The 14,428-nt window shown below is 42.5% G+C and overlaps 1 protein-coding gene across 1 annotated transcript; it reads right to left on the bottom strand.

Annotated features, from left to right (window-relative positions):
- Positions 1-3,432: 3,432 nt before the first annotated feature.
- LOC310868157 (extracellular calcium-sensing receptor-like) lies at positions 3,433-14,107 on the bottom strand (the record flags this gene model as incomplete). Its single annotated transcript, XM_083778425.1, has 7 exons — positions 3,433-4,346; positions 4,435-4,558; positions 4,641-4,868; positions 9,193-9,413; positions 13,309-13,448; positions 13,794-13,927; positions 14,072-14,107. 7 exons carry the CDS (start codon positions 14,105-14,107, stop codon positions 3,433-3,435), a joined length of 1,797 nt encoding a protein of 598 aa, XP_083634551.1.
- Between the last annotated feature and the right edge of the window lie 321 nt (positions 14,108-14,428).

Here is a 14,428-nt window from a genome sequence, read left to right as displayed (position 1 = left end):
ACCAAGACTAAAATCATGATATTTAAAAAAAGGCCCAGCCGCCAAAACCACCAATTTTTCCTAAATACAATCCCACTAGAACAAACTAAAAACTATACCTACCTTGGCCTAAACATCAGCAGCACAGGGAACTACAACCAAGCTGTAAAGGACCTGAGAGACAAGGCAAGAAGGGGATTCTATGCCATCAAACGAAACATCAAAATAGACATCCCAATTAAAACATGGCTTAAAATACTGGACTCTGTGATAGAACCAATTTCCCTCTATGGTTGCGAGATCTGGGGACCATTAGCAAACCATGACCTTGAAAAATGGGATAAACACCAAACCGAGACCCTACACACAGAATTCTGAAAATCCATTCTCCGTACCCAGCGAAAAACACCAAATAATGCATGCAGGGCAGAATTAGGACGATACCCACTCATAATCAAAATAAAAAAGAGAGCACTTAAGTTCTACAACCACCTAAAAGAAAGTGACCTAGATGCACTCCATAACAAGGCACTCACACACAGTGAAACTCTAGAGAGATGCCCCCTCAGCCAGCTGGCCCTGGAACTCCGGGCACAAACACAAACAGAGCCACGAGATAGAAAACCCATTGGACTAAACCAAATTATAAAACAGCAAAAGGAAAACTATCTGACACACTGGAAAGTGGCAACACAAAAGCTGAGTAAACTAGAATGCTATCTGGCCCTAAACAGAGAATACACAGTGGCAGAATACCTGAGCACTGTGACCGACCCAAAACAAAGAAAAATCTTAACTAGGTACAGACTCAGTGAGCACAGTCTCGCGATCGAGAAAGGCCGTCATAGGCAGACCTGTATCCCGAGGGAAGACAGACTATGCACCCACTGCACACTAAATGAAGTGGAAACCGAGCTACACTTCCTAACCATCTGTCCATTGTACCAAGACATCAGAGACACATACTTCCCACAGATTACAACCACACACGGAGATTTTGAAAACATGACCAATGACAAAAAACTCCCATATCTGCTGGGCGAAGTACAACAATGTGCAAACACAGCAGCAAGATTTGTGAGTTGCTGTGATAGGAGAAGGATATCAAATGGAACACAACCACCGTAAAGACTAATCATTGTGTATATGCCTGCACTATACCTGCATCGAGTGATCTTGGTACATAGAAGTTGATCTATTGAAGAATCTGACAAAGTACATAATTTTTGTTTTTGTTTTGATTGTATTGCTGTATTGTTGTACTGTTCTTTCTGCTTTGGCAATGTAAACGTATGTTTTCTCATGCCAATAAAGCCCTTTGAATTGAATTGAATTGAATTGAATTGGGTGGAGTGCAGGGGAGTGGCTCAGTTTGAATTTGTTTGGCAACACCTACACCTTCTGTGTACAAACACTGGAAACTTGTCTATATCACCTTTAAAATATAAATATAAATAAATAAATAAATAAATATATTCACTATTCACAGAGTTACCAATAGAAGGTTATCAAGTCGTCCACTACACAGATAAGGGATTATAATCAATTGCACTAGGATGCACTAATTCCCTATGTCCATAAACACACTGTTAAGTACTGCAAAGAAGCACACTATCACTCTGAGCCAAATATGGTTGGCATTAAACACTGCAAATTAATACTAAAAGGCTAAAAGCCAAAAAGAACACTACACTGTAAAAGGGACAGTAGTCCTTGAGTGAAACTCTGCAATATAATCCTTAAACCAATATATACGTCGTTGGTGGTTAACTAGTTAACTCCCTGGCTGCCATTAACAGACAGCTACGGCTTGCCCCACTGTGTAGAGAGAGAAATCAGAATATAAATACTTGAGTACTTACCTGTCGGCCGAACGTAAGGGGTCCTAGGTTGCTTCTTAAATGGGTTACTGTAGTGCCATCTATGGGTGTATTATGATCTCCAGCTGATCCAAAATGCCGCAGCTCGCTTGGTCTTCAACCAGCCAAAATTCTCACATGTCTCCCCCCTGCTCCGCTCCCTCCACTGGCTCCCGGTCGCTGCCCGCACAGAATACAAAACTCTGATGCTGGCATTCAAGGCAACCAAAGGTATGGCTCCCCCATATCTTGCAAGTATGATTGAACCCTACAAACCCTCCCGCGCACTCAGATCAGCCAATGCAGGGAAGCTGGAAGTACCCTCACTAAAAACGCCGGGACAACGCTCCACACATCCCAAACTCTTCTCCCTTCTGGCTCCAAAACTGTGGAATGCACTTCCCATTGCAGTCAGAACTGCAGCATCACTCCCAATCTTCCGCCGTAGTCTGAAAACCCACCTTTTTAGACTCCATCATGGCCCATAGCACTTACCCTACCCCCTTAGATAGCATTTCTGTAGACTTAGATAGCATCTGATACAGACTTATAGCATGTTATGTAGGCGGCACTATAATTGTATTGTATATAGTCATAGCACGCCATAGTACATATGTACTGTATAGCATAGTATTATATATAGCTTATATGTATAGTCTCATAATATAGATATTCCACTGTTACTTTCTTAGCTTACGCATGTTTTATGATAAATGCTTTTGTGATATATTCCCATGCTTTTGTTCCTGATTATTGTAAATCGCTCTGGATTAAGAGCGTCTGCTAAATGCCTAAATTGTAAATTGTATGATCAAGTTTACATGTCTTGTGCAGAAGCCCTTGGTGCAAGAACAAAGAAATGTTCATTGAAATTGGACAAGTAGTTTGTGAATAGTCATGAATTTACTTTTTGAATTGGTTGCTATAGCGCCACCTATAGGCCGATTTTGGTGATTTTTATGGGGTCTTCTAGAGCACATCATAAACTCCTGGACCAAATTAGGTGTAAATCGGCCTGGCAGATTTGGAGAAATGATTGACAGAAATACAGACAGACACAAAATATTGCTACACATATAGCCATGGTGATAAAATATTGTTAGGGCGGAAATAAAAAATGTAAAAAAATGTGTCCTCTAGGGTCCATAGAACAGAAAAAAACATAGTTTACAAGAATCTTCACGAAACGTTCACTAAACTGGATTCTGCTACATAACTACATACACTAAAAGGGAGGGTAATCAACTTCTCCTTTATCACAGATAATAGATGGTTGTATCTCTGACTAGATGTAGTTTAATTATGGTAGAAAACAGACTATTACTAACAAGGTTATCAGTGGGGGAGGTCCTGGAAGGCAAGGTATAAATGCAGGCCTAAGAGAACTTCCCCAGGGAAAGGAAGGGACCGCACACTCCAGAGATCTCAGGACAAGATTATTTATGCTTAATTTTTTATTTCGCTGTTTGGCTTCGTCAGGTGCTTGAATCTTCTACTTAATCTACTATCAACTTCTACTATCCAAAATCCGATATCTCCATATATATGTACAATACACACACAAATAAACAGTTTTGACATTTACTTTGTGCTCCTATGTCTTGGTGGCACCTCGACCCATAATGGACTTCTTTGTGTTTTTCTCAGGTTTCAAAATGATTATATAACTCTTTGGTCCAAACAGTGCAAGCAAAATGCCCAAACTAGATGCTAAAATAGCAAACACCTCCACTACATCTGCATATTTGCCTGGAGAACTGATATATGCTGGTATGAAGGCTATCCACACGGCACAGAAGATCAACATGCTGAAAGTAATTAACTTAGCTTCATTGAAGTTGTCTGGAAGATTCCTTACCATGAATGCTAGGAGGAAACTGAGGAGTGCTAATAAGCCAATATAACCTAGTAACACCGCAAAACCAACTGTTGATCCAACATTGCACTCATAGACTATCTTTTCAGAATAGTATTGTGTGTTTTTATGAGGAGTTGGTGAGGCAGACACAAGCCAGACTGTGCAGATTATTGCCTGGATTGAAGTAAGAATCAGAACTGTTCCTCTCTGCTGCATAGGACCAAACCACTTCATGATGTCTGCACCACCAGGCTTGGAGGCCTTGAACACAGCCAGCACCACCATAGTCTTTACCAGGATGCAGGAGACACACTGCACAAAGCTGATCCCAAATATCGCATGCCTCAGCTGACAAGTCAAGAGTCTGGGACGACCAATGAACAGGAGTGAGCACAAGAAACATAGTTTGAGTGAAAGCAAGAGTTGGAAGCTGAGTTCTGAATTGTTGGCGCGGACCATTGGCGTGTCTTTATGATAAACAAAGATCCCCAGGACAATAGCACAGACAAATGTTCCTAGCAATGAGATGGTTGTTAAGGAGATCCCCAGGGCCTCATGGTAGGACAGGAACTCAATGCTCTTAGGGACACAGTGGTCACGCTGGGGACTGGACCAGAAGTCCTCTGGACACACGGTGCACTCTGTAGAGTCTAACAAGTAGGACAAGATTAAAAGGACACTCACGTATCTTCTTATAACCTTCTGTACATATACTGTAGCTACATTATGTAATCCTACCTGTCTCATTGCTGAACTCTCCCTCAGAACAAGCAATACAGTCGTAGCAGCAGACAGGTTCTCCTTTCCTTCTGGCCACACGGGTTCCAGGAGAACAGCTGTCACTGCACACCGACCGAGGAGGCTGCAGAGGAAAGTAAAAATTATCAGTTTAAATTTCATTCACATCATGAGCTCAATTAAAAATTATAGAAAGCTGAAATTACTTTTGCGGATTGAAAGTTCCAGAAGATTCTGTCTTCATCGAGGATGAATTCTTCATCTCCGGAGGCTGTCTTCTTGAACACACCTACGTTGTGAATGTTTGTGCTTCCATCAGGGAGCCACGCCCAGTTCAATATATCGAAGATTGGTAAAGCATCACCATTCTCATCAAAGTATACACGATCACCACCAGATGTGGTGAAGTTGACCTTTTCCAGGTAATAGAGAAGCTAGAAATGGTGATGATCAGAATCATGAAGAGCAAGAGACGTTAAAAACATACTTCCTATTATGTGCCCAAGTGACAGTACACACTATTTGGGGATTTAAGCATTGGGCAAGGGGTGTTCCTGTTGCTGAGTTGCTATCTTCCACCACCAGCCTCATTACTGAAACATGTGCTCTACCCTTACATTATGCATTGCTTTTTAACAAAACCTCATAATATCACTTGTGTGACTATTGCATAATGAAGAGAGGCATGACTGCATTTCTAGACAAGAAGACACAGCGGAAGACGCAATTCCAGCATCGCCTCCAGCAAACAGTGCAAGCAAAATGCCCAAACTAGATGCTAAAATAGCAAACACCTCCACTACATCTGCATATTTGCCTGGAGAACTGATATATGCTGGTATGAAGGCTATAAAGCATCACCATTCTCATCAAAGTATACACGATCACCACCAGATGTGGTGAAGTTGACCTTTTCCAGGTAATAGAGAAGCTAGAAATGGTGATGAGCAGAATCATGAAGAGCAAGAGACGTTAAAAACATACTTCCTATTATGTGCCCAAGTCAGCATCGCCTCCAGCACCTCCAGCGTCGCCTCCAGAGCCTGCAGCACCTCCAGCGTCGCCTCCAGAGCCTGCAGCACCTCCAGCGTCGCCTCCAGAGCCTGCAGCACCTCCAGCGTCACCTCCAGAGCCTGCAGCACCTCCAGCGTTGCCTCCAGAGCCTGCAGCACCTCCAGCGTCACCTCCAGAGCCTGCAGCACATCCGGTGTCGCCTCCAGAGCCTGCAGCACCTCCAGCGTCTCTTCCTAGGTCCTCCGCTGCCTCGTCTCGGCCTCCCGGCCTTCCGCCAGACCACGCCTCTTCTGCCTCGTCTCGACTTCCTGGCCGTCCACTAGACGGCATGCCTGCTTCGTCTCGGACTCCAGGCTGTCCACCAGATGACGCCTGTTCTGCCAGGTCCCAGCCTCCAGGCCGCCCCCCTGAGGTCACCAGCTCTGCTTCAGTCCATCGTCCAGGCCGCCCCCTCCTGAGGTCACCCCCGCCTCTGTCAATCATCCCGGCCTCCAGGCCGCCCCCCTGAGGTCACCTGTTCTGCCCCCACCCAGCCTCCAGGCCGCCCACCTGTCCAGTCTTCTGGCTCCCCATGTGGGGTCCGGGTTCCCCTTTGCTCTGGTCCATTGACTCTGTGTCCCTCCTTCCAGACCCCCACCGCCCACCCTGCTCCATGTTCTGGACTTTGTTCTGTGGATGTCTGCAAGCCATCCTTGAAGGGGAGGCACTGTCACGTTCCGTGACACGTTCTGTATTCAGTTAGTGCTTTACCTTACTATTTTCCTATGATTTTGTTATATTGTTTTCCTTGTGTCTTAGTTTAAGTTGGAGTTTCCTTTGCACTTGTGTACTCTTATTTTGTAGTAGGTTTTGTCTCTTGGTTGCCTCTGTTGCTTTTGTTGCCTGTGTTGTCTCACCATGATTAGCCTAGTGTTTCCACCTTGTCCTGTTAGTTCCCCAGCCTATCCCAGTGTTGATTATTAGAACTTAATGTTCACCAGTGTTGTAACTAACACCCTTACATCAAGTTACGTTACCTAACAAAACTACTTTTTGCAGTAACTTGTAACCTAACGCTTTACATTTCCCCATTCCATAACGGCGTTACCCATGTTATGGCGTTATTATGTCAACGTATGTGATCCAAGTGAAAAGTCTCCCCATATGCAGCGCCGTGAGTCTATCTGTCATACAGGCTCTGTGCTGACTGCTGAGAGAGCGCTCTCTGTGTTGTACTGTGTTGACAGTTTGTGCTCTCATACTAGCCTCTGAGCACACATGGCTTCTCACTCGCAGAAGAGGTCATTGATTGGCTAACGTAGGGCCAGATTTCAGGGTAAGCCAATCAGAGACAGTCTGACAGAGTAGGGCGGGTCTTACTCTTATTGCTGTGGTAAACACCAGTCACAGACACACAAACCCTTGTAACACATACACACTAATACGCCGGTTGAACAAACATTATTACCACACGCTACAATGGCAAATGCGGATGACAGCGAGATCGGATGCTTTGTGGGTTGGAAATACAATTATTTTGAGTACTTGCGACAAAAACAGATGAAATGCAACTTATGTGGCGGATATAAAGCATTGTCCACAGCCAAGAAGAGCAATGCAAATCTAATAAAGCATCTTAAATCAGTCCATGAGCTAGGCTGCCTCACATGGACCAACACCACCAAAACAGACAAAATCGCCACAGCAGCATGTCACCAAGAGTCAACTTGACATTTGGATTGCCAGGTATGTTGTTGAGGAAATGCTTCCCCTCTCAACGGTGGAGTCTGTTCCTTTCAGAGCACTGGTCAACAAAATACTAATGCTGTCAAAGTTAACGCGTTATTAATGCATTAACGCAACACCTTATTAACGGCACTAATTTTTTTATCGCATTAACGCAACAAAAAAAAGCACAGCGATTGGCAGGCGGGATGTTGAGGAATACTGGTTCCTGCAATGCACTCCCTTCCCAGACCCCTTGTTAGGATGTTTAAAGTGGAGTAACAGCCTTCCATTTACATTTCACAAAGGTTTTGCTCGTGTACGTTCCAGTCCAAAAAAGCTTGAGAAACCTGTGCAATTGAATTCATCCATCCAGACCCAAAGCAAAACCCCCGCTGTTAATTTAGCATTGCATTGTAAACAGCTGTGCCTCGTTATAGCCACACACGTTTCTAACTTGCGATCACAGTCTCAATACTTTTCAGTTGTGTGGTACTTTTTTATGGATTTAATTGTAACAGAAAGTTCTATTCCAGACTGTCCACAGTACCAACTCCCAGTCACGGAGCAGGGACTGACAGTACACACAGAGAGACGAGTGGTCTTGCTGCTACCGCACCAGCTAACTAGAAGCCAGCCCAGAGGTGTTGCCAGTATAACTCTATGGCAGAAACAAGCCACCTAGGTCTATACAAAATAAGACAAAAAGAAGCAACACTGGTCGTTTCTGGCCAGTGTTGCCAAATAAGCGATTAGTAAGTAATTTAATTTAATTTATAAGCGATTTTGGGATTATCTTTGTAGATTGAAAAAATATTGGGGGTCCTTTGCTCTTGGCATGAAAATGTTTGAGAACCACTGCTCTAAAACAATATTAGACAAAGTTTGAGCCACAAACACATTGCTCTCTCTCTTCTCCTTTTGTATAAATTAAATAGGCCTATCCATGATTCTGCTTATAGAGAAGTAGCCTATGTTAGTTTGTTTTATGGAAACAGTTGTTTGTGTTAAATGTGCTAATTGCACAGAATTATTCAAAAGAGAGAAAATGGGCAAGCCATAAAATAATGCACATTGCACTTGTCTTTTCATACGTGGAAAAAAGGTAAATAAAAAAAGTAACATTCAATGTTGTCAAACCTGATCGGAGCATCTCTACAATACAGCGTTTTCTTTCAGTTCATCATTGAATTTAGAGCAAAAAAGGTTTTGCGATTAATTGCGATTAATCGCGCGATTAACTACACAAATCATGCGATTAATCGCGATTAAAAAATTTAATCGCCTGACAGCACTACAAAATACCAGTGAAAGCAGGGCCAATGTGCAGAAATACATTTTCCAAATACCTGAACAGTGAATATTCTAAAATGGAAGATGAGCTCAAAAATACATTTGATGAATTAGAATATCTCTCTACCACTGCAGTGCAGATATATGGACTCATTTTTTATTTTATATATATATATTATTTTCATCTACTAGATAAGTAACTATAACTCTTTACTTTTTTAAAGTAAATTGAACAACACTGATGTTCACCTTGTGCCCTGTTTTCCCTGTGTATTTATACTCCCGTTTTTTCAGTTCTTTGTCAGATCATTGTTGTACGTCACTAGTGTTCTGCTCCTAGTGAACTCCTAGTACTTTGACTCCCAGTGTTCTTGTTACTCCTTGTGTTCTCCTCGTGTACGGACTTTGGTGAATAAACCGCCTGCAAATTTCGACTGCTCTGCCTCTCTGCCTTTGTCCTGCGTTTGGGTCCTATTGATTAACACTACACATATTTTCTTTCTTCTTTGTTTTTCATTTATACTGTAAAATCTACCCATTGTTAGAATTAGTAATGTTGCCACATAATTCATGTTTGATTTTTATGATTTATTTTAAATAAGGTGAGATTAACCTTCTAAACCCCACAGGGTTTTTGAAGTCTCACCTGCACAACTCAATAATATGTTGTTGTTTCAAATGTGGTGTTTTTAATGTGCAAATAAACAATAAGAATATTCCTACAGGTTCACTGAATTAATATCCCACCTGCCATGGCTGTATTGTCTGCAAACTGGCACAGCTGTGCCCAGGGAAAGGCCCTCTTCCTGGCACACACTGCAGCATGTCATGGAGGGCGTGGGCCAGAGCATACACAGCCTTGTACACATTGTACTCTCCCCTGAGGTCAGACACATCCAACAGGGTAATTTCCGCTGTTCCCAGGTCCTCTTGTCCAGTACACACCCTTCCACCAGTGTCCACCCACTCTGGTGGAAGGGGTGAAAATTTACACTGAAATGTGCGTTCCCAAAACTGCCTCACCTGAAAGAACACAATTAATTAATAAGAATACCGGTAAATACAATTCATTGATTCATTTATTAATTATTCGCTTCATTCAGTTTGCAGATACTATAGTGGTACAATTATACAATGGTGCAAAAAAGGATAACACAAACTATCTTAAGGGCTTGTGTCCATTGTGGTCCTCTGTATTCAATTCATTGAGACATTAAAGACATTACATAAATTACATAAATATACAATCAAATTAAACAAAAATACTTACTATGTTATCCTCCTGGTCATTGTCAGGACGTATTTTTAACAAAAAGTCCTTGAGACCTGGCATCTCTCCACGACGGATGGCAAAACCCAGGGTGCCTCTCAAGTACGGCAGGTAGTGAGGCGCCTGGAGATAACCGTCTCCCCACCAAGCTGAAGTGGCAGGTAAGATCCATAACAGACCTGTCACATTCTGCTTAACCACCTGTTCATCGTTTCGAAATAAATTAAAGGCATGTCTTTCTTTCAATACATTCTCCTTTTAGATTATTCTAATTACGAATCACTAAATTAACATCCTCCACAGATGTATCGTAACACAAACCTCATCCAAGACATTATACATATAGGCCCCATATCCAAACACAATGACCACCCGAGCTGTGGACGTCTTCATCACAGTGACAATCCTCTGGAGTTTATCCAGGTCATTGTGGAAGGGCAGAGCCTCTGAATAAGCCACACAACCCAGACCAGACTGATCCAGGCCAGACTGGAACAATCGGGCGGCGTCACGGCCAGCATCATCATCACTGAACAACAGTCCTACCCAGGTCCACTCGAACCACCTCATAGTATGGAGCATAGCTCGAGCCTGAGTGGATGAAGAATGGACGGAAATGTACTTAGGTTAGATCATACAGTACATGGGCAAACGTGTTCACTTATGTGGCCTGCAGGTTAATAGTGGAATACTGTTAAATAAATGCATTTGCAATTAAATAAAAATGTTAGGCGTACTTACCAAAAATAGCAAATAATAATTCAGGAGTCTGTTAAAAAATAGCTAAAATAGAAGAGCCCAAACTCAAAACGTATCGCAGTGCAACCATAGACTGTAAAAAATATGGACAAAGCGTTCCCCGGGTCTAACATGAACGTAAAATGAAGCCTGAAATTCCTTGCACTCTAATGCACTGTAAGTCGCCATCTTTCTTGATCCGTTCTGGTCCAGTTGGCCATTGGCTGGCCCAGACAACGAGGCGGGACTTCCCCCCTTCTTCTCCGTTGGTTTTTATTTTGACTCGAGTGGGTGGGGGATCCCGATCATAGACTGTAACGGTAGCCACGCCCCTCAGAACATGCGCGACTTTATGGTCATTTATTTTATAAATGGGACCATAATTTTCCAAAAAGAATATTATGACATTAGAAATGAGACTTTAATCTAGTGACTGGAAGCAGAAAGTATTCATGACCATGTTTATTAAGGTAATACAGTCTAGGTGAAGTTGGGCCCAAATACATGGGCCTCTATGGAGCTATGGGGCTTTTTGGGTCCAGTCCAGCGCCACAACAGGCCATTATATGAACTTTCAGGAAGTCCCGATTTCAAAAGTGGCTTCACGAAATATCTGGCTGACTGCCCCCCTGAGTGCAACGCATGCTGAGCTAGAATGGAGATAAGATATTTCTACCCAACAGTATATGCAATTTGGCCCTCTGGAGTGAGTGTGGAAATATAGTGGCCCTCTGGAGTGAGTGTGGAAATACAGTGGCCCTCTTAGTGAGTGTGGAAATATAGTGGCCCTCTGGAGTGAGTGTGGAAATACAGTGGCCCTCTTAGTGAGTGTGGAAATATAGTGGCCCTCTCCTACATCAAAGTTGCCCACCCCATGGTTTAGAGTATTCCAGTTTGTGAAACATGAACTATTAGATACCAACACATCTATTGTTATAGAAGTTCACCTGGAAGACAAAACTTGGCATTGTTCTGAAGAAGGATGGGAACTGAGTCCGGTCGCTCAGACAGGAACAACCAGCAAAGTAACTTATCTGGAAAAACAGAATAAAAACAAATACAAAATATATATTCTGTAATGTCATAGGTATTCAACAGTGCATCTGGTACACTCAGGGCAGTGCTACTCAACCCACGGCCAACAATTAAAATATAATCTTAGTTATTTTCATTGTTTTGAACAAGATTTTAGTTATTGTATTGTAAAAAGTTGTATGGCCTGATGTCAACTTAGTATTAACCACTTACTTTATCACCTGTGATAATCTGTTCATTATATGTGCTCTTCACATTTTGTGAATGAAGCCTCATTTTGGTCCACACGTCCCAAACTCTTCTGGCTCCAAAACTATGTAATGCACTTCCCATTACAATCAGAACGGCAGCCTCACTCCCAATATTCTGCCGTGGTCTGAAATCCCACCTCTTCAGACTCCATCATGGCACTTAGCACTTGCCCTAGCCCCGACATTTTTATAGATAGCATTTTATGTAGACTTATAGCATGCATTTGAAATTAAATTAAAATGTTAGGCGTACTTACCAAAAATAGCAAATAATAATTCAGGAGTCTGTTAAAAAATAGCTAAAATAGAAGATCCCAAACTCAAAACGTGTCGCAGTGCAACCATAGACTGTAAAAAATATGGACAAAGCGTTCCCGGGTCTAACATGAACGTAAAATGAAGCCTGAAATCCCTTGCACTCTAATGCACTGTAAGTCACCATCTTTCTTGATCCGTTCTGGTCCAGTTGGCCATTGGCTGGCCCAGACAACGAGGCGGGACTTCCCCCCTTCTTCTCCGTTGGTTTTTATTTTGACTCGAGTGTATTTGTACATACAAGTCCCGTGGTAGCCTGTGTGGGGGTCCGCGGGTAGAGGCTGTGGGCTGTGCTGCGCGGGGTGGAGGGGTCCAGGGTAGTATGCGTGGGAGTCCGCAAGTACAGTCACTGAGACTCAAATGTGTTACTGTCTGGTATCCATTAAATCAGCGATTCTGCTGCCATGTTTTAGCGGCACTCCACTGTTATTTGCCCCCTCAATGTCGTAACTGTTCTATTAGTTGGCTCTGGGACTGATTGAAACCACTGAAATCATGGCTAATGGCTGGGAAGGTGCGTCACAGCGTTGCAGGCGAAATAGCAAATGCAAACTGTCTAATCGTTGGCACAAACCAACTATTATCGAAGAACAATATTGATGTAACTAAGAGATTCGCTGAGTGAGCTATATTTTATATACAGAGATTTAGAAGGAATAAGCAAAAGCGTGATATGCGGCAATTCCTTCTCCAGTTCGCTGTGTCTCCTGCATAAGTAGGCGAGAGTCGAGATGACACTTTGTGGAGTGGGTGGTGGCTTCCAGGCGTGTGTGTGTGTGTGTGTGTGTGTGTGTGTGTGTGTGTGTGTGTGTGTGTTCCAGGGGATTCATTAACCAGCACATACGACGTAGCTGCTGGTAAAAAAAGACAGAACAAGAAAGAAAATAGACTACAAGCTCAGAACAACTTGTTGATCAGCTGTGCTTGATACTTTTGTCTAACATGCATAATGAAGAAATAGGGCACAAGTTGAAATATGGAGACAAGGTTTCTTCTCGACAGAAACGATTATGATCCATGTCTTTAAAACGACCAAATTTAATATTGATCATATTTGCAAATAGCCAAGTAAGCAAAATTAAATAAAATAGGCTATGATGAAAGGGGATAGGAAACTTACCATGGGCACTTTGTATACACCTAATATTCTAGAGAGGGTAATAGAACTTTTTGAGGTACTAGGACCCACAATTCCAAGTACTGGAGGAGACCCAACACAGCTCTGATCCAGTGTAAACTGCTCCTCTCTCCCACTGATCAGTGACAACGCTGCAGGGACTGCAACTCCAAGCGTTAAACAGGTGTCATAGCAACGGTATCCCAGAGTCACATTGGGGAGCAGGCTGGGGTCTCTGTTGATCTCAGTGATGGCAAAAGCCATGATCTGTGCCATTCTGAACGCCCTCATTAAAAAACTAACACACACAATTACACTGTAGCCTTGAATATCATTGCTGTCGAGCAGAAACCTTGTATCTCCATATTTAAACGTTCTGTTTTTGTTTAATAAATGACTTACTTCGTCATACTACAGTGTGATAATTTATTTTTGCTATTTTTGAAGAAAATATTTAAGTGAAAGTGCTTGTGACTAAATAATAACTACCCTAGATCCATCCAAACACATGTTCTGAGAAGGTTTCCACCCGACAGCCTATATCTTTGTAGAAATATACACCATCAACTAATCATGTTTCTATACATCAAAACAAGGTTGGTGTTTTCTTCGTGATACTCACCGACTGCAGGAGGGCTTCTGTTCCTTGGACTGTGTGAACGTCAGCTCAGGGAACTCAGAGGCCAGGTGGAATGGAAACAAACCACCCAGAAGCACATCTCCAGCCTTGTATATTCTGCCAGGATTAAACGGTGCCTGTAACTCACAAGAAGAGGAAGAGGATGAAGACAAAGGAGAGAAGGAAGATAACATCATCAAGTATGAAAACAGTTGTATGTCTGTCTAACAACCCACCCCACCTTCTCCATCCATTGTCCAGTTGTTTTAGTTGTTTTATACCCATGCAGTGCCGTCCCCTGTGCCAGATGACGACATTACGTAATTATTTCACAACACCGATCTGGGCCTTTAGGCACACACAGAGGCAGGGCGTAACATATATAGGTATCAGTGGTGGAAAGTAACAAAGTAGAGTTACTGAAGTACTGTACTTAAGTTCAATGTTGCGGTATTTGTATTTGTCATTTCCAATGCTTTTACTTCTACTCCACTACATCTCGAATCCCAATATTGTACTTTTACTCCTCTACATTTATTTGGAAACTTTAGTTACTTTGTAGATTTTGATTATTACAAAACATACATTAACCACTTCAGCCTTTTATACATTTCGGCCATTTGAAAATAGCCGATTGC

This window comes from Protomyctophum parallelum (genome assembly GCF_964188405.1).
Source record: "Protomyctophum parallelum genome assembly, chromosome: 12".
Classification (NCBI taxonomy): domain Eukaryota; kingdom Metazoa; phylum Chordata; class Actinopteri; order Myctophiformes; family Myctophidae; genus Protomyctophum; species Protomyctophum parallelum.
This window is presented reverse-complemented; position numbering and strand designations above follow the sequence as displayed.